Below are 20241 nucleotides of genomic sequence, written 5' to 3'. Positions count from 1 at the left end.
CCTTCAGTTTCCATTACAATTGTCACCTCTGTTTCCCATTGCCCACAAACACTCACTAGCATCTGATGTGCGAATTGCCAACTACAGCTCTGGGCTGCTTGTTTTTTCTTGGCTTCAGGAAGGGGTGTGCTGAAGCACATGAGGGGAGGGGAATGGCACAGTGATGTATTGATTATAAAAACACAATCTGCTCTATGGGGTCTTGCCAGGGCCTTCTACATCTCCCCCCAGTTCACTTCTTTAGCAATGGACAACAGCAAACGTTTGCACAGGAAGGAGACAAAGGAATTTCATGTGGTCCTTTCCCCATACACAAGCTTATTCTCTACAGCTCTGTGCTGGCTCCAAGTGCTTCTGTCCCAGAGGAAGCCTAAAAGGGGTCAGTGAAGCCAGGGTGGACAGGAAGGTAGGCAGGGCATTTGGAGCAGTAGCAGGAGGAAGGAGACAGTCCCACGAGAAGGCCATCATTCTCATGTCACTGCATTCTCCTCTCCAGAAGACTGGCAGTCCCTCAGCAGAGCCCTCAGTATCTGAGGGCACAGCAGAGGGTATCAGGTGAGGATGTGCTCACGCTGGAGTTCCCCTCCCTGAGCTCCTGGGCTCGCTTCGGGACCAGCCTCTGAGCACACCCGCACTGTGTCAGTGCCTCTGCTTTGAGAAGATGCATTTGGCATGTTTCTTGTTCTGCATTTATAAAGAACCATTACCAAATGCTAGAAAGGAAACCTGCCAAATGGAGCTGTGGGATAGAAAAATAATCTATGAAACATACCATTAAGACAAAAACATATGGCAATGTGCTAATCCCTCTTCCCCACCTCACAACTAGCCCCAAATCTAGGCCAAGCAGTCAGTGCAGATTATAGCACATAAGAAAAACTCATTTATGCCAACAGCTCCTCCTTCAGCTGCCCCTGAACTACTTGTCTGTCTGCCTGTTCCCAAAATGCAGGACAGTCATCTCCACATAGATCTGGCAGATCATTTATCTGCTCTCACCCTGCAATCAGGACATAATCCCTGTAAGAAATTACCAGTCCTGCTGTGGGAAAGTTTGGGAGGATGGCTCTGCACACAGGAGGAGAATTTTCCCCAGTTTACCAAACACATGAGGTAAAAGAGCTCCCTCCTCTTCTCCTCACATGTGCAGAATAAAAGTACTGTGCTGGACACATGTGCTCTACAAGTAGGTGCTTTATAAGTGTAAGAGATTTGCATATGACAGATTCAAAAGCATAAGAAACACCAAAAAAACAGATACTCCAATCACAATTAACAGAACAGTCCTGGAATGCAGTACACACAGATGGAGCCAATTAGAAACAAACCTTCATCTTCCAGCTACCAGGAACCCCCTAATAATGTTCTCATTCTCCACGAAAATGGTGTTGGTTCTAGGAAATGATCTCTCTGGAAGAGCATGAGCTGACTTGAGTTAAATAAAATACACCCTGTAACATGGGCTCACCTGGCATTTAAAGCCAGTCTGGGGCTGTATGTTCCTTATCTTGGGCTGCCTTGCTGCCCGCTCCAGACACGACCTGACCAGTAAGGAGATTAGGAAAGGAGGGACCTCACAGCATGTTCACACAGCAGCTCCTCATCTAAGCAGCACAGCATAGTAAGCTCATGTGATTTGTTTTTTTCAGATGAAAAACCTAAAACAGTGGAGTCTGATTTTTTGCTCTGCCCTGCACCGATCCTGTACAAAAGTGGCCAGTAAGTAGTGACCAAATGTCATACCATGTTGTGCCGGAGTTGGCGCCGCTATCACTGATGCTCATCGTCAGGGGTTTGGCTAGAGGCAATCTTCATTGCTTTCACAGGGGGTTGTTATTGTTGCCTTTTCCCCCATTCTTATGTTATTTCTGTGGTGTATATGCCAGCTTTGAAATGGGCTTTAAATAGTTATCTATGACCAAACCGATTTGGACAGTGCCTTAAAAATGAATATTCAGCCAGTTTATGAAACTGAAAAGGTCTGGCTTGTCATACGTTTTATGCAGATTAGCTGTTCTAACAGGGCATATTATGCTCCCTTCTGGATCCTCTTCAGGCTCACTGTTAAAGATGACATTACCACTGACACTTACAAGCTATTATTAAAATTATGTGTCAGGACGGGTACCCTTGCTCCACACATCCTGATCCAACGAGGCTCTGAGTTAACAGCCGTAGCACTGGGGCTAAACCGCGGCGCTGGCCTTATTCTCAGTGTCACTGGCCAGGGCTGCACATTACTTCTGGCCCTTGGAGAACTAATCCTTCCCTCCTCCTCTCCAACTCAGATGTGCCCCAGGCCCTTCTGATCACTTTGACTTCACTGCGCAGATTCCTGAGACCCTGAGCTAACCCGAAGTAGGAAAACTGCCCTGTGGGAGGGCCAAGGCTTTGGCTGTTGGCTTTCTCCCCATTTGGCAAGAAGTTGCTCTCACACAGTTATTTGGGATGGGTTAATCCTAATCCAGTAGGAAGCACAGCAGTTCTGCATTGGCATTTTTGTGTGGTAATTCTAGCAGTTGAAGAACAAAGCAGATTGTACAGATGACTTCTCTGTAGGTACATTGCTGACTTCAGCAGCAGTCCACTGCCTCAGTTGTGCTGTAAGATGGATAGCAAAGCTCCAAACACACATCTGGTTTGTGCATTAAATGGCAGGCTGGGGGAGGGAAGTTGGAAAGCTGTAGAGGAATACAGTTCAGTGCTTGACCCCAATGGGGTGGCTCAGTGCAGTGCCTCCAGAGCTGGGTCGTGGCCGGTGGGAGAACCAGCACGGAGCAGAGCTGCACGGAGAGCAGAGGGAGGGACCGAGAAGGCATTTAATGCTGGTGTGTTTCCTGATGTGCACATGGCCTTTGCCATAGCTGTGGGACACGCTCATCCTGTCCTGTGTGCAGCAGGGTGTCAGAGCCCAGCCTGTACCTCCCACGGCGCAGCAGCAGTGCCCAGCTGAGCTGGGCTGCGGGGGTGGGCCAGCTGTGCAGCACAACAGCTGGACAGCTGCTGGCTTGGCTAAAGCTAGTCAGCACCATTGCAGTTGTAAGAGAACTAATTTTGTCATCAGAACAGTATAAATTGGTTGCGTTAGAACTCCTCCTCCCCATGCCAGGTATGTCAGTGAAACATGGAAGAACAGATGAACAGCTGCAAACCAGGTCCAGTATTAAGCTCCCCCAAATCTGATGCTGTAAATGCTTTTCTACACATTGTTAGTCCCAGAGTATGTAAACAGCCAGTCCTGCCAAATGCATGTGAAATGCATGGAATGTTGGCATAAACTAAAGCATTGGAAGTTAGTTGCATGTGCTGCATTTTTCCTTATGCTGTGAAGTGTTACTGAACCAGACAGCTGCCACCCTGGAACTGCAACGTGGATAGAGCACCTCAGCACAATACACTTGGAGTTGTACAGGTTCACAGGAAAGTCTATTTTCTCAAGTTACCACGTGAAATATTGTTTCCTAACCTGCTATTGAAGCTCTGGAGCTTTGGCCCAGAGCTGAGCAGTTTGCTGTGCAGAAGACTGACAGCTATGAAAGATATGTACATACTTGAACTGTTGACTTCCCATTGGCACAGCTCAGACTAGTGCTGGATATCTCCCAGTAATTCCTCATGTAGTGGAGCTAATATTAGTCACTAATGTAGCAACAACCGCTCTGCTCTTTTCTAGTGTTCTTCTCGGTGGAATTAAGAGAACACAAGCAGCCCAAGGTAGCTTTGTGGCTTTTAAACCTGCAGCTTGGTTTCTGGGGAAACCATCAAGACTCATTTAACAGGGGTCATTGTATTTTTTTCTGATGGGAGACACTTCTTTTTGCCTGATCAATTAGCAGTTTTCACATGCAGAGCAGTACAAAGCCACGTGGAATAGATAAAATGCTTAAGTACCCAGAATACTGGGTCCGTGTGCCCCTGCTCTCCTGGACTTTGGCCATGGTGTACTTCTGCTTCATTCCCAGCTGCTGGCTGGATTGCATCAGGAGTCTCCCAAGGGCCAGCTGTAGATTTAACCAAGCATTCTTTTCAAAATCTGCTTTTGCACAGTCCTCTGTAGCAGATGAACGTGGTATCCCTAGGCTGGGTGACAACATGGCTGTGCTGCTTGTGCCATTTAAAATTCCTTCTTGTACTGCCACTTCTGAAGTACAAAATGCCATAGTGTGCTTACAAACCCAGCTCATTTACAAGCCTCCCAGTTAGCTAACAGCTGACAATTATTTATCATTTCCACACAAGCAACCCATGAATTATAAAACATGTCACAAAGTATTGAAATAAAGCAGAAAGGGAAAGTACACGTAGACTTTTGGGAAGGTGAGGAGGCTACCGCAGGTTGAGTTGCTTTGAGCCATCTCTTACACACTGTGATAGCAGGTGCAACCACACAGTCAAGCTGGTTAGTGAAAAGGACTCAGATTTTACTGCGCTGCCCATTTACAAGTCACATATTTTTCAGGTCTGGCAGAATATTTGAGAAAATCGGTTCCCCTTTGTAGCTCAGACTTGGATTTGCTGTCCTGCCGCAGCTCAAGGGAATCAAACCAAACCAGAGATGGCTTTGACCTCTGTGTTACTGTACATGTTTCTGTAGTCATTGTGCCTTGGTAGGCAAACAGGGCCCTTGTTTCTTTGAACACTAGTACAGGATCAACCAGGACATTTTAAAAGTGTACATTCCTTGCTATCTTCACTTTTGTTCTCTCCATTTTGCTGTAAGCCCTGTGAGTTTGCATTCAGAATGATCTGTCTGCAGGCTTGGCTTCACCAACACAGCTGCTCCAGTAAGCCAGTGGTGAAACCCCCCCTGCCTTCCATGGACAGGCCAAGCAGTGAGACCTGCATTTCTCTTACTACCTGAATGCTTCAAAATTCACTTTGATTAGACGAGTGGATGGCAGTAATTACTGGCTAAAGTAGCACATCACCACACTGTTTTACTGAAATGCTTGTAGTGAATAGTTATGTGACTACTACTGAACTACCTCAGTCTGTTTAAACTCTCATTTCTCACTGGAATATTACGGTAACATTTTGGATTTGCTGATGCCCACTGCAAACATCCAATCTAATCTTGTGCAGACTGTCCTCTAAGCCAGGCAGGAAAGGATGGATCTAGGCTAGGCAGTGGATTAGTCAAACTGAACCAACAGGCTGAGGAATTGTCATTGTTCTTAAAATAGTTCAGAGAACTACAGTAGTCTATTTTTTCATGCAGCTGCAGTGCTGCTGGCCAGCTTCCATCTTTGTGCATCCTGCACTTAAACTCAGGGCTTGCTAGGACAGAAGTGGGCAGTGTCCTTCTCCATGGGGTTGGAAGCTTAAGGAATAAGAAAGCCAAAAAGGACAAATCCCAGCCTAAACCTGAGTGAAACCTCTCTCACAGGTACCTTGACTTTATGATCAGCTTGCATGCTAAGGTGGTACAGTGAACACTGCTGCTAATGACCTTATTCACCCTCTATTCAAATCCTCTTGGCTTCTGCTTCCATCTATCCCTTCCTACATCCTGTCCAACACAAACAGCTGGTGGCACTTAAAGAGCAAAGATTTAATAGGAATTATTTTCTGGGTGGTAGGAAGGAAAATGACTACTCTTGTATTGCCAAATTCTTGGTTGCCTGCAGTTTCCAAGGAGCTGATGAAGTCTGGGGCAGCTGACTTGACACAAAGCACACAGCACTGCAGGAGATAGTCTGTTACCAATCACCACACTGATTTTTTTTTTTCCATGTATTGCCAGCAGTAAGAGCTCTCACCAACAGCATAAGTTCACAAGTTTAGTGGTACCTTTCAATGTGCTTCCTTGCCAGACATTCCAAGAAGGAATTACTGAGGAAAAGTCTAACCTTACTGAGCGAGGCTTCCCAGAGTCCACAAGTAATTGGAGAATCAATAGCTCAGACTCTCATGGCTGTAAGAACAAGCAAGAGCTTTTGTTCTAGAAAGAAAACATACTGGAAAATGATCTCTAGGACTAAGCATGCAGCTTTATGTTCCTGAGCTGCAAATGCTACCTTGAGACATGCTATTATATGGCCATTAACCAGAGTCCTCACAGGAGGAGCCCGTGTCACTCAAGTCTTTGTTCCTCCCGTTGCCAACAGCTGTTCTGTTGCCTGTGCACTTCTTTGTGAATGGGGTGGCAGCTCAGGGGGAACTCCAGCACCCACAGCACTGGGTGGTGTCTGCACTCACATTGCTCAGGGCTTTGATTTTAATTTGGTTTTTTTTTTGGGGCTTGTCACCGATTTCTTTTTGATCCTGTCTTGACAAGTGAGATATTGGCCCTTAGCCCCTGGGAATAAAAAGATGAGAGAAGACAGCAGAACCCATCTCCATCATCTTAACACCTTCAGCCTTTAAAGAACCTATGTCAGGAACCAGTGTAGCCACCTATTGCAGTCTTGTGGTTTCCTTTTTACAAGTTCCTTAGCTTCTCTACATATGAAAATATTTTGTGCAGGTTCTTTTTGACTGTTAGAAAAGCATTTGTTTTCTCCCCAGCAGGACATCAGCCCTGTAATGGTCACTAACACTCTCTGGCTGTTTATGTTTGTTTGCATTACATGCCCTCTGTCTATTTTTGTTTGAGTTAGTGCAAAACTAAGGCCCATTTATTTTCCTTGTTATACCGTTTTCATAGTCTCTGATAGCCTGACTGCAGGCAAGAGTTCCCTCATTGTTTGGCCCAACTTTTGGTATTATGATCTTAATCTCTGAAGTACAAGTTTAGCTGCTCTGCTGTTGTGCTGGCAGGGCTGAGCCAATGGGAGTCAGTCACAAGCTCTGAGTTACACACAGCTCTGAGGGCATCTCGGGAGGGACTGGATGGAAGCGAAGGTCCTGACTGCTGGGGGAGCCTGGGACTCTGGGCAGCCGGAGGAGACTTGTGAACCCAGTGCTTTGCTTCCAACGGGTTCCTGACAAACTCACGGAAAAATCTCAGTTTAAATGGTACTGGGGGAGTCTGCTTATAATGCGTTCATGGCAGCTCACAGGGTGCACCAAGAAGTTCCTGCTCACTGCTTTAGGGGCCTTGGACATCCTTCACAGCTGTGTAGGCAAAAACCAAAGCTAGCTGAAAGCCCAGGAATCCATGTCAGGGGCACTGCTGCCCTCAGTTCCCAGCTCCCTGGGAAAATCCTTCAGTACAAAGAGCAAACACATGCCTCACAGTCAGCTCTAGGTGCTCTACAATTTCTGGATTTCTGAAAGGAAGCTATTTCCATAACAGTGGAAGCAGGGGTACTTTGAATCTTGCTTTTCAGTTTCCAAGTGTGATTTTTACTAATCCCAGCACCAGATTTAAGAGATAGATCATGGACACACGGCAGCAAGCAGTGAAGATGAATGGATTGTGGCTCCATCCTGCACAGTACCACATTGGATTTCTAGACAGCTGGTCCCTTTGGAGATCAGCTGAAAGGTGCTCTACAGAATGGTTGTCATGGCAGGCTCCTAACCAATGATCCTGACTGTCCCCCCTGCCCAAAGATAGATCCTATCCTGCCTTTACTGCATCCACTGCTGCTTGTGACATCGACCTGGGAGCCAGGAACTAAAAAGTTGCTTTTGAATCTCATCTCTTGGGGAACCAGAGCCTGTTCCCTTGGACAGCAGCAGTCCCGGCATTGTGCCGGCAGGATGCCAGGCAAGTGCTTGCATCATCAGGGACATACCCACTGCATGCAGGAGCCAGGAAGCCAGCATTTACAAGTTTCACTTAACTATACCATCAAGAAATGAATTTTTCTACTGCTATTTCCCTTTACTTTCCCAACACCTACAGGCCCATAGCCAACAACACCAAAGCCCCTGCTTTCTCCCCTGTGCCAGTGTTCCAGCAGCACGGAGAGGCACCCAGCTAGGGCTTTAGCTGGGCACTGTAGTGTTCATGAGGACACCAGGAACACATCCCATACATTCGTTTCTTACTGCTGCACCTTTCTGGGATCTTTACTTTTCCCTGTGGTTGATAAAGGCACTGAGGAAGGAGAAGCCATGCTTTGTAAGGTGACTGATACTGAATATGTTTGCCTAATTAACTTCAGGCTAATAATTCTAAGCCATTAAGTAGCTAGTTAGTACATGTTTCGAATAAACACATCTGGTCCTGCCCTGAGTGGAGGTTGTGCCTGCGTGTGGGTGACAGATGTGATGTTTCCCCGGTGCTGTCTCTTAAATAATTAACAGTGCGGTGGTGACGCAGCCGGAGCCAGCGGCCTCGTGGCAGCTGCACGCTCCCCAGGCAGGGCTGAGGACATGTGCCTGCCCTCCTCATCTGCCTCAAACCCATGGGCAGTCTGAGAAGAACCCCCGTAACCAACTTCACACTCTTGGCTTCTGCTCTGCGAGGCAGCAGGGGAAGGAGTAATCTCAGGCCACCCAAGGGGCAGAGCGTGGAATTCCCAAGCCCTGCAGATTAATCTCTTGCTGAACAAAGGACATTGGGAATGATCCCTCCCTGCTGTGTCACTGCCTGGAGCTGCTGGGCTTGGAACAACCTTCTCGTGAGGGAAATATCCTCCCGGGGTAGCATACTCCTTTCTGTGGGCAGTAACTTCCTAGGCTGGCACAGCTGGTGGCTCTCATCAATCTCAGAAGTGAGAACAGCTAGGATCAGTTCCATCCAGGAGAAACCCTTCCTTCCAACTAGGCCATCATTTGGTTTTTCAGGTTTTGGCTTGTTGTGGTGGGGTTGTTTAAAGCTGGTTCTTTTTCCAGACAGAGGGAGGAATTATGTTAATAAATTAAATAAGGACAGCAGGATATTTTGCAAGAGGCTAATTTGCAGAAAAAAATTACTTCTTAAAAGTGAGACTTGAGTTCTTTATTACTAAAGGACAAGTTAAGATCTATTCCTACTTCTGAAGTCACATGAACCCCAATTACTCTGTGCCTGTACCATCGTGTCCAACATGAGCTGTCATTACAGCTAGAGCTGTGGGCCCAGCCCTTGACCTCTTTTGTCAGGCACCAACAATAGCACAGCTGCCCCTGCATAGCTAGGATCTCAGACCTGCCATTTGGCACGAGGAACAGAGCAAATTGGATAAATATACATAAACACATTGGGAAGGGAGGGAAAACAGAGCAGAATGAACCAGAGCAGCAACCCACAACTTGTTTGATAGGGATGATTTAAGTAGGCATATGGTATAGTTAAATGTGCTTTCAAAAACATTGGCCTGATTCTTGAAGCAAATACAAAATAAATATCTGAGTAGCATGAGAGCCGATCCGGCACCATTATTGCTCTCAGAGGAGGCACTGGAGTGCTCAGGCTGACACACTGACATTTCCACACACAGCATCAGTACCTCATGTCATCGTGGCGCACTTGTACTTCCCTCTAACTCTGCAAGCCTTCAAACCAAACAGGCAACGAGCTCTTAATGACACCTGACCAGCACCCTTTTTCATGTCTTACTGTCTCAGTGTTGGCAGAACAGCCCAGCCCAGCCGAACCACATCTCTCACACCTGGGCTCATCCAGCAGTCCCACTGCCTACACAAGTCTGACCCAGGAGCTCTCTGCAGCGCTCACCCAACACCCGGTTACTTGGTACCTCAGCAACACGTGTAATTACAGCTCACCTTTGTCTCACCACCTTCGACCAGATGGACAAACAGACACAGTGGGTGTCTAGCTAACATTAGACATTCTGACTGTGCTATTACAAATTACTCCCAGGCCACCAGCAGTAGGATGAGAGGGTGTGGTCTTAAGCTGTGCCAGAGGAGGTTTAGGTTGAATATTAAAAAAAAAAAATTTATATAGAGAGTAATCAGACATTGGAATGGGCTGCCCAGGAAGGTGGTGGATTCACCATCCCTGGAGGTTTTTAAGATGAGACTGGATGTGGCACTTAGTGCCAGGGCCTGGTAACCACGGTGGGGTTGGACTTGATGATCTCATAGGTATTTTCCAACCTGGTCGATTCTGTGATTCTGTCAAGTCCAAACCCACATTTAAAAGATGCCCTTCAAAGGCACCCCAGGTGTCTCCACAGAAGCCGCACGCAAATACTCAAATCTACAAACACGTGTGATTTCCAGCACACAGAGGTACAGAGACAGAATGACCTGTTTAGACAAGCAGGTCCAGAACTTAGTCGGGTTCGTTAAATTGAATAGAACATCTCTTTACCTGCCTTAATGAGTGCTGAGAAAGGTTGTGGGGAGCTTAGTTGAGTTCCCTTGTAACACAGAAATGAGTAGTCAAAAACCAGAGGAGGACATATTTACTGTTGTTTGCTATGGTTTAGCCTTACTGTTATTTTTGTTTTGTCACTTCCTTCCTCTGCTGAGAGAGGTAACATTTTAGGAAACCTGTTGCAAGCACCAAGCAGTGCCAATGAAAGGGTGTTTGCAAAGTGCAGCTCAGTCTCCTGTAGCTTTCAGGGTCACTCAGGAATGGATTAATATTTTGTGGGTGTGTAGAGCATTTCTGTCCTCTTTCCAACTAAGTGACACCAAGCTCTTTCTGTGGTGCTGTTCACTAACTAGCCTTGGCATGGCCTTTGTGGCTATGAAAGCAGGGGTGTCATTTGGCCACAGAGCTGAATTTGTCATTAATGTAAGGGGCAGTGCTTGCGCAGAGTACTGAGCCACTCAAGAGCTCAGCAGCTTGTGTCACTATTCAAGTGTTGTTCTAAGGACCATGCTATGTCTCATCCTTAGTCTAAAACCTATATTATAACTACATATCACTTGGAAAAATCATGTGCAGAGACAAGGGGAGCAATTAAAATGAGGATTTGATTGGATTTCCCTAAGAGGCAGCAGGTTGACTGAGGTACTTCCCACTCCATGTAGCACTGGTCACTATTATGAAAAAGCAAAACCACAACAGAACCCAACTGTACCTTGGGAAGTGCCTTGGGAAGGAGAGCAAGCAGGCTCCTGCTGCTGCAGGAGGAGGTTCTAGTCCCCAGGATGAGCTCTGGGCTTCCTCAGCCCTCTTCCAGCTTCACTGTAACCCAGCAGCCAGGCAGCTCTCTGACACAAACTGCAGCCATTCCCAGCACCAGCAAAAAAGGCAGCAAGCTGCACTTCCCCCTTTTGACTTCCTGCTGCTCCCCAATTGGTGGGATGCCAGCTCCAGGCCAGGTTGTTTTAACCTGTTTACCTGTTCTTTTCCCCACTGCAGAGCCTCTGTGCTCAGGTGAATGCAGTACACCCCCATCACAGAAGTGCCCATGGCTAATGCACACCCATTGATGGGATATTGGCATTATCCTTCACTGCAAACAGCTGTGCTTCCCCTGCAGCACTGGGCAGGGAGCTGCCGTGCATCACAACTGCTTCCACCGGCACTAATTCCTTCCTTTGCAGACTCACTGCGATTGGGCATTTCAGCACTGTCTATTTTATCCCTACACAAGCATTTTGTTCCAACAAAAATAAAAAAGAGTATGGTTCCCAATCCCTGGTACTCACATGGGACAACCTCTCCCCTCCAAAATAGCCAGAGAGATAAACACATGTGGGGGGAAATCAAAAATAGGGCTGGATTAGGCTTAATATCTGTTATAAATGTTAACTTCTGAAAATATTTTAGAAATACATTTAGTTTGACACAATTAGGTTATAATGGGAACTATTCACAGATGGAAACATCCTCAATGAATTGTATAGGCTAACTGCCCCCTCAGCCATATGGCTGTGGTGTTAGGATCAGTAGTAATTTCTGGCACAGTCCTTCACGTCCCTCCTAGGGCACACAGTGTTCCCAGAGCGTTAGCGAAGAGCGCGTGAGCAGAACTAAGTGCTGCACATTATGTGGTGGCCATAGGATCCCGAGCTGAATTAATAGTCTAATTTAACATAATAATGACATTTCATACCCTCTTATGGCAGGTTCCTGTCATTCCATGAGATCAGAGCTAATTCCTCGCTGGCTTCCAGTTCTCTCACATTCCCTAGCATTTCCCAGCAGTGAAATTTTGGCTCTCTCTGCACTTGTGTCCATTCCCATGAAAAGCTAAGCCCAGATGGCCAGTGTATTGCACATGTGGCTGGGAAAGATAAAGGGTTCTGGAGTAACAGGACGGCATCCTAAAGAACCATAATCTGAATTTGTATAAGTGCTAAGCTACACCGGGACAGACTAGGGGAAGAGTTTATACTAATTCTTTACCAGAATCCCCAAATGCCATAATGATTTCCATGATTAGCAGGTTTTGCTGTCCTCAGGGAATACTCAGTTCTCCTTTTTATGTCTGTGTGGCTGGTGGGAGGAAAACACCTCTGACCATTTATCCCAACTGCAGGTCATGTCCTGTCTCCAGCACAGTTCCCATTGACTGGAGTAAACTGGTCCCAGTGCTCCCCAGGCACAGCTGGCCCGTGGCACAGCGGGACTGCACTGAACGTGGTAGGCAGGGCTGCAGCCCTGCTCCAGGGGAACTTTCCCTGCCTTATGCAGCTGGCCTTAGGCTCTCTGCTTGGGCTGGAGAGAAGGGAGGGCTGAATATTAGTTGTGCCTGAGCAAGCAGTGCCAAGGGTTTCAAAGTGACATTGGTCAAATGGAGCCCACACAGTTAAGCTATCCAGTAATCCAGAGGCAGGGCTTGGAAGGGAGAGCGTCCATTAAATACATAGACCTTTTTTTCCCTTCCTATTATGTACAGCATTTTTGCTATTTTAATGCAGGCACTTGATTCTGAAATACCTTTGTCACCATAATTTTAGTAACTTTTTGAGCAGTTGCCAGTTTAATTTTCAGTGCGTGAAAATTGGAGGTAAATTATGTATTACTTCCAGCAAATGTCTTTCACAATTGTATTTAATTTTTTCATTTTTTTAATGGGTCATAAAATGGCAGTCTTTTAGTGGCTCCCCATAAAGTAAGGAGCAAATGAATGCTTTGCAAATAGGTTACTGTGGATGGAAATATCAGCTGTATTTCACAGGGAATGGGAGGCTTTAGCCCAGAGCTGCAGGGACATATGGCAGTGGGCCACGTCCCTCTGCTGTCACAATAAACCAGCAGTGGGCATGAAGGAAAGAACTGCAACTGTTGGTTCGCCTTGAGTTACATATTTTGGTAAATTGTCTATTAGGACGGGTGATGGGCCAGGACTGATGCAGCTTAAAGTTGCAAGAGTCTTGTGGTTACCTTTGGTCAGAAATCAGAACATTTTTAAAAAGTGCTTTTCAGACTAAGTTTTCCAGGATTGATTCCCATCCAAGAAGTAACACTGCACAGACAAAGGGTAGGAAAATCCCTTCCACATGGAGCAAGGGCTGTGAACTGTAAATGAAAGCCAGTTTTTCCTAGTACAGTGAAATGAGTTTGAAGTATAGACCACTGGAAAAGTGCATAGTGGGGCTGAGGTAGAGGCAGAGAAATAGGGTTTGTGCTGCACAGCACGGTAATTACTCGTGCTCATTTGCCAGCTCTTTGAATCCACTTCACTCAAGTGCTGTGTCTGAAGGGAGCAGAAGATGGGAAGGAGCGTCCTGGCTCCAAGCCCTGAATAGCTGCTGGCTTTGGGCACTGCTGGGGTTTTGAGGAGGTGTGAGAAAGGCTGTGCTGCCTTTCCCTGGAGCCTGGCTCCTGCAGCCTTGTTTGCCTGCCTACATGGAGGGGAGCTGCTTGACTCCGCATGTCCTTGGTGCCAGGCAGCAGTGGGAGGGCTCCTGGGGTGCCACAGAACACTGCCCGAATCTGGGGGGTTTATCTGGGAAGCCCTGAGGGAAGCTGTGGGAGCTTTCCAGAGCTTTCCAGGGCTTTCCAGAGCTCAGCCCTCGGCTGGGTTCTGTGCTGGTACAAAACTAGTACAGCCCAACCCTTCCTTGGAGAACCAGGGCTGTTCCCAAGGGCTGCCTGGCTGCAGGGACAGGAATGTTCCCTGGTGACCTGGCTGCTCTGAGCTCTGCTGAAGGGACGCAGCCCTCAGACAACACTGACGGTCACCAGTGGGAACTGAAGGGCCCAGGAAATGGCATGGCTGCTGCATATTGTCTTCTTCTCAAAATATTTGCAGTTTCTGCAGAGTGCTGAGCTAAAAGCCTCACACATGTGGACAGTTGCTGGTAAACACTAGACGTGTTTGTGTCTGCGTCTGTCTCTGGGCTGTGTGTGAATGAGCAGCAGAAACAGGACACTTCCTTCTGGGATTCTGGTTTAAAGGGCAGTGTTTGTATGAATGGCAAGTACACACAGCCCAGCAAACAGGTGGCTGCTGAAGAAATGAAAGAACACGTTCGGTATCCCCTACAGCCATGACAGTCTCAGGGAAGGAGTGCTTTTGTGTGTTGACAGGTTCATCCTTTTGAAGATGAGGTAATTATCTGTGTGAGTTCACTCTGTGGCTTCCAGAGCTGAGCGGGTATGATCAACTCCAGTGACATCTCCAGTGGCTCATCCCTGCAGCGGTGTATCAGGACAGGAGTGGGTTGGGCAGGGGGCTGTTCTCCCGCAGTGTGCCTGTGCTGGAGCTCATTGCTCAGTGAGCCTGCTCCCTGGGATCTGTCAGCGCGCTGACAGCGGGAGCTGGGGGACAAACAGCTGCAGGCACAGGGTGGCACATGGCACTGGAGCTGGGAAATGCAATCCCAGCTATTATGTATTATAATTATTAACAATTATGTATCCCAGCTCTGTGTTCCAAACAGTAAGGTGCAGTCATGGGCTCTAGTCCACTTGGAAATCTTTGCTATTATACCCAATTTTTCATACGTCCCAGCGAGCTCAAGGACTTGTCAAGATCCCCAGGTTACCTGGGAACGATCCTTTTCTTTAGCAGGGGTTACGTGTTTTATCCAGATGTGTCGCAGGTTTTTGTTTTGCTCCATTTCGTAGCAAAGACAGCCTGATTCCTCACTAGTGACATTCCAGGCAGGACTCAGGAGGCTGCCAGGGCACACAGGGCCAGTAGGGAGGCTGCAGGAGTGTGTGAGCAACTCGACAGGGGGGTCCTGCTCTCCCCCAGGGAAGGCAGGAAACACTCCTGCCTTGCAATCAGGGGAGTGTTTGGCCAAACCTGAGCAGAATCTTCATGCTGGAATTTCCCTCAGCATTCCTCATTGCAGTGCCAAAGCAAAACACTGGAATTAAAAATAATAAAAAGCACCACACTTAAAAAAATTCACGTCTGACAAAATTTCTGGTGTAGTTTGTTTTATTTAGTGTGCTGCAAGAGAATAGATTTTTTTTTTATCTGTTCTGATTCACTTATTCCAGTAATAATTAGAAAGAAATTAGAGTTATTCTTTCTGTTGGATCAATTATTCATGACACAGATAATTTAAAAATTAGTTTAGTGGAAGCAACTCACTTCATTTTTGCTACCAATGAAGAAGAAATTAGCCAAATTAGTTAAAATAGCTTTGAACTCCATATTGACTAAAGCGTTTGTGCCAGAATAAAAACTCATGACATGTAAGAATGGTATAAATGATTAATCATTTTAGTTCATGGATATCTATATTTTTATTTAATTACATCTATGCATAATATAAACTGTCTGAATCCTGGGAATCCAAGCCAGAGAAGAGTCTTCTTCTGTTTAACATCCACCATGTGTTGTTTTCTTGTAGGGTTAATTTGTAAAATGTAAACCACATACCATTTGTATGCAGTGTTTGGGGCTATTTATAGCAAGTCCTGACCATCTATAATTATCCGACATTTTTATCCATAATGCCTGCATGTGACTAAAGAGATGGTTATGGAACAGACAAAACAATGCCGATTTTACAGTTGAACTTCAATTTATTTTATGTAAAACTTTTGGGAGTATTTTATGCTGCACGAAAAAGAGGAGGGATAGTCTCTACTCATATAGCTCTGTCAAGGAGACCAAACTTACTCCCAAACAAGAAGAAGCACAGGCCTCCATTTCCCCTCTGGGGACACTCTCTGTGGAGCAGAGGCTTCAGATATAGGTGCCTCTGGAGCAGGTGTGAGCCTTTCTTGACTGCTCCACGGTCGCTCATGTTTTTTCTCTCTCTCTTTGCAGAACCCTGGAGGTTTTGGTGAGTTTGAAGGAAGGCCAGTCTTTCATGTCCAGCTCGTTAACCATCACTGCTTCGGAGTGTGTAAGTAAAAGACCACCACAATCCTGTGTAAAATTCCCAAATCCCGTTTCTCTTAGGGCTTGGCCATTGCGGGACCTCTCAGTGCAGGGAATCTCTGATTCCACTTCCCTGTGGAAAGCTGTGGCTTTCAAAATACTGGGAGGCTTCCCTGCCCTCAGAGACCTGCTCACTGTAAATATAACCACGTCCCAAGGGGCAGGTGTGACACAGTCACCGGGGGTCCCATTTCAGCCTGGCTTCCCTGAGTGAGGGAGGGGGAGCAGAGTAGGCAGAACCTTGGGACTTCAGCCTGGGTGTGGAGGGCCGTTACAGTCCTGCAGGAGGGTACTGATGCTCTGTAACTCTGGAGCCTGAGTAACGAGTGTAGGCTCTTAACTCTGTTAATTTGGGGAGACAGGCAGTCCAAGCACAGGCCGGAGCACCCCAGTTACACCTGGGGGTAAGGCAGGGTGAACATCCTGCTGAGTCTGATCACAGGTTATGGAAAAGAGTTAAAACTGCTTCTGGGACAAACCACACACTTATGCAGAGAGGGACTGTTTGAACTTAGTACCTTTATACAATCAATAGATTAATACAATTTTCTAGTCTTGCATGTCTGCTCTCCATTACGTGGGCAGGACAGTTGGGATTTGTGCAGGGAGACACAAGCCCCCAGTGTTTAACACGTGCTGTGCATGGGCTCCGTGTGCCTTTAAATGTGTCTCATCTGAAGTGTGATGAGAGAGCAGCTTTCCCATCAGGCGTGGAGCACGGAGAACAGTCCCTTCTGCTCGTCAGCCTGCATTTCTCCAACAGGATTGCTTTTGCCTGTAGATCAGTAACCTAAAAGAGAAAAAATGGCATTTTTCTTCTATTCGTTTAAAACCTCAGTACTGGTGCAGTAGAAATCAGAGCCTCAGTGCAGCCCTGTGGTTTGAGGAGGTAAAGCCAGACTGAGCTGGGAGCTGAAGGAACACACACTCCCCAGTTCACAGTTCATAGTTTACTGGGCAACATCCCAGCCTTACACCCAAGCACGGTGACTGAGGGCAGTCACCCAGGAGCCTGCTGCAGCCCAGCTGAAGACTGCCTTTACCTCAGCCCTTGCAGAGAAGGCAGCACATGGTGAGTCTGTGCCTCTGTAAGAGCTGCTGGGAGTGCACAGAGAGGTAACAGCAAAGCCCTGATGCAGAGCAGATCAGAGTGAAGTGCTGAGCACGGCCTTCCCACTGTGCTGCTCTGTGGTCACAGCCTGCACTGGCAGGAAGCAGAGGGGTACAGATGTGCATGGGCAGGAAGAACTGCCGTGCTTCTCATCAGCCCTTTTTGTCTCTTTTTGGTTTCTGCTCTTGGCCTGTGCTGCAGCGAAGGCAGCTCCACACAGGAGCTGCTGTTTCCATAGTAGCAGATGGGCAGCTCCAGAAATGGGTCACTGCTAGAACTGCTCACTAATTCTGGGAGCTGAGCAGCTGATGGCTGGCTGGGAGATGAGTTACAAGTTGCAGCCTCCCAGCAAACACACATTGCTGCAGTGAAAACAAACAAAAATACACAGCATTAGGCACTGAGGCACCCATCATACCCGTGTGCCTCACTGCACCGACCTGGTCGTGGGATACGGCTCTGTTCCACCTCCAGTACAACCCTTCTCACTGGGACAGAACTACTCACGCTGTACTCCACCCTCAGCATTTCTCTGGGTCACTCCTTTCCTTTTTTGCCACCTGAAGTCTGAATAACTTCTGTTTTCCTAAGGTCACTGTTGCGTTTCTGTCAGTATTTTTCTAAAACCCCAAGTATAGGAATAAAAGTGCCAGAGGAAGTGGGTTGGAGGTGTGGGGTGTGGGGGAGTTGGGCTGCTCAGTTCTCCATTACAACAAGTGTTGCTGGAAGCAGGAGCACTCCTGCAGAGTTCCAGGTTCAAACAGCACTGCTGCAGGGAGTTAGTGTGCCACACTCTGTACAGGTGTGTGGGCGATCAGCATAAAAGCCTTGGATGTCTACTGTTAGTGGAGATGCCTTAAAATCCACCCCTCACCCCCAGTCCATACAGACCTGTGTCCTCATGGAGGAGAAGGGCACTTCTCATCCACAGGTTTAGGAGACTTCCCCTGCCTGTGTCTAATGGCTCGTTCCTTAGCAGTCAATGCACTCTCCCTTTTCATCCAGCTTGGCCTGAGTCCGATCTCAGGAGTATCAGTTTTATATTGGTTTCACGTGAGAATGCACCCCTGACTTGAGCAGAACTAATCCTGGGCTTTGGGGTGAGTGTGTGAGCCAGGCAGAGTTGTGCAGCCCGTGCTGACGCTGTCCCTGCTCTCTCTGCAGTCCAGTGGTGTGGCAGCGCTCATTGCCGTCCTCGTGCTGCTGCTGCTGGTGGCACTCGGCCTGCTCTGGTGGTTCTGGCCCCTGTGCTGCAAAGTGGTGAGTACAGACCGTGGGGAACAGCCACCGCACTGGGACTCAGGGGTGGGAAACACAGATCCTGCAGGAAACAGGGGAGCAACACGGGACGTGAGCCAGCTGGGGTGGGGGGCTTGTGACAGGCAGGAAGGGGATGGGGAGACCAGCCCCAGCACTGGGGCTGCGCTCTGGACAGAGCCCCTGCCTGCCTGTGAGCTGCACGTGTGGGAACCAGCACCAGCATGGTGCTGTTCCTGGAGATAGGGTGACCATAATGGTGTGCAGATGTTGCCCTGAAATCAAGGACCAATTTAAAAGTGCTGTCACTTAAATTGGTATTTGTAGTCCATTATGGGCTCACAAGTTGGAAATCCCTTATCGTCTTCATAATCCCTGCACACATCCATCTCTTTATCCGAGTGTGCTCTCTATCCTCACCCCAGCAGCAGCAGTGCTCAGCACTGACTCCTGCCATTCCTTGGTGGGGGGGTTAAATGGGGAAAGTTTATTATTCATCCAGCTCAACGACAGCACAGAGGACTTGGGAAGTAGAGATTGCTTCCGGGCTGGTCTGTATTCCTGGTCTTGTCTGGGGCCTGTGGAATGTGGGGCAGAGAGGAACTGGCCTTCTCACCTGACCATGTGCAGCTCCCATAATCCGGGGGGTCCGGGGGCCCCAAGCTGTGTGAGGGCAGGAAGTCCTCAGCCTCCATCTGCACCCTCACGGTCTGGGGCTCCTGAGACGAGAACAATGACCTCTTCTGTAATAAAAAGCCTCTCTCGTGTCTCGTTCTCCACGGCACAGGCCCAACATCAGAAATACAGGGAGGTTTCTGTCAGTCACTTTGCTCCCACTTTATATCATGAGCCTTGCTGTGGAAAAGGAACACTGGAAATCAGTAAGAAGAAAGTTTCCTATTTTCATAATTTAAAATAACTGTCTAACCTCGATTCACAAACCAGCTTCACATTTACTGGTTTCAAAAGCCCAAATCTTACAATAAAAGACAAACCAATGCATAGTTCTATAGTATTACTTTCCAGCCATACAAAACCACAGCACTTCAAGTGTCCATGTCCTCTGTGGTTTCCTCCCACCTCTCATGGATACTATTTGTTTCTTTAAAAGAAAAGGTAATTTTAGGCCTCTGCTACGATACTGAAACCCACATGCTACTGCACTGAACCTACTGCCAAATACTGACCCTTTCTTTGGGCTTGCTGGCTGCTCCTTGGGTTCTTGTGCTGTGCCTCTGTTCCTGCCCCTCTCTGCTGCCCCTGAGGCTCGGACATCACCTGGAAGGGCCCCTTGTGGCTCTGTAGTCCTGGGCTTCAGGGCAGTGTCCTCAAGGAGAGGGGCAGCATTAGGCCCAGGCATGACCTGTTCTTCCTTCCTTCTGGGTCTGCTTCCCTGGCAGTGCCTGGTTTCCTGGGACAAAGGAGCAGAGGAGTCAGAATGTGACAGAAGAAAGAGGTACAGGGTGTTTGTGGGCAGAACAAGAGTCCGGAGCCAGGCGGGTGCGTTACCCCTGCCCACGGGCCGAGCTCCGTCCTGGCCAGGACTCGGTCTCGGCAGCATTCTGTGCTGTGAGGCCCATGGACACTCCCAGGGTGGGGCAGGGGGACTCCTCTTCCTTTTCCTTATTCCTCCCGCCCTTTACAGGATGTCAGTGTGACAGTTCTGTCACTCGTCCCTCGCTATGGAACATATGATCGCAGCAAGCTGGCTGCAGGCTCCGTGCTGACATCTCCTAATGCCCACATCACGGAGCGGCGGGGAAGTGTTAATGAGTGGATCAGAGG

At 47.8% G+C, this 20241-nt stretch overlaps 1 protein-coding gene and 1 long non-coding RNA gene across 9 annotated transcripts in view; one reads left to right on the top strand and one right to left on the bottom strand.

Moving 5' to 3' along the window:
- Nucleotides 1-20241, top strand: part of ANTXR2 (ANTXR cell adhesion molecule 2) — an 82926-nt gene that overhangs the window by 26883 nt on the left and 35802 nt on the right. For all 7 annotated transcript variants that reach the window (XM_027711848.2, XM_027711847.2, XM_027711846.2 and 4 more), the window contains exons 10-12: nucleotides 1650-1719; nucleotides 15975-16053; nucleotides 18364-18459. In XM_027711848.2, the coding sequence (XP_027567649.2) occupies nucleotides 1650-1719; nucleotides 15975-16053; nucleotides 18364-18459 (245 nt within the window). The remainder of the gene's footprint in view (nucleotides 1-1649; nucleotides 1720-15974; nucleotides 16054-18363; nucleotides 18460-20241) is intronic.
- The window catches only part of LOC113983075, a 230161-nt gene continuing 225020 nt past the window's right edge, over nucleotides 15101-20241 (bottom strand). For both annotated transcript variants that reach the window (XR_005565292.1, XR_005565293.1), the window contains 4 exons: nucleotides 19644-19867; nucleotides 19073-19311; nucleotides 18091-18520; nucleotides 15101-16878 (listed from right to left, as the gene is read on the bottom strand). This is a non-coding gene — a long non-coding RNA (uncharacterized LOC113983075). The remainder of the gene's footprint in view (nucleotides 16879-18090; nucleotides 18521-19072; nucleotides 19312-19643; nucleotides 19868-20241) is intronic.

The sequence above is a fragment of the Pipra filicauda genome, unplaced genomic scaffold (genome assembly GCF_003945595.2).
Source record: "Pipra filicauda isolate LSUMZ 115617 unplaced genomic scaffold, ASM394559v2 scaffold451_size532456_pilon, whole genome shotgun sequence".
In the NCBI taxonomy this organism is placed as follows: Eukaryota; Metazoa; Chordata; class Aves; order Passeriformes; family Pipridae; genus Pipra; species Pipra filicauda.
The sequence above is the reverse complement of the archived record's forward strand: the minus strand, read 5'-3'. Positions and strand labels throughout refer to the sequence as shown.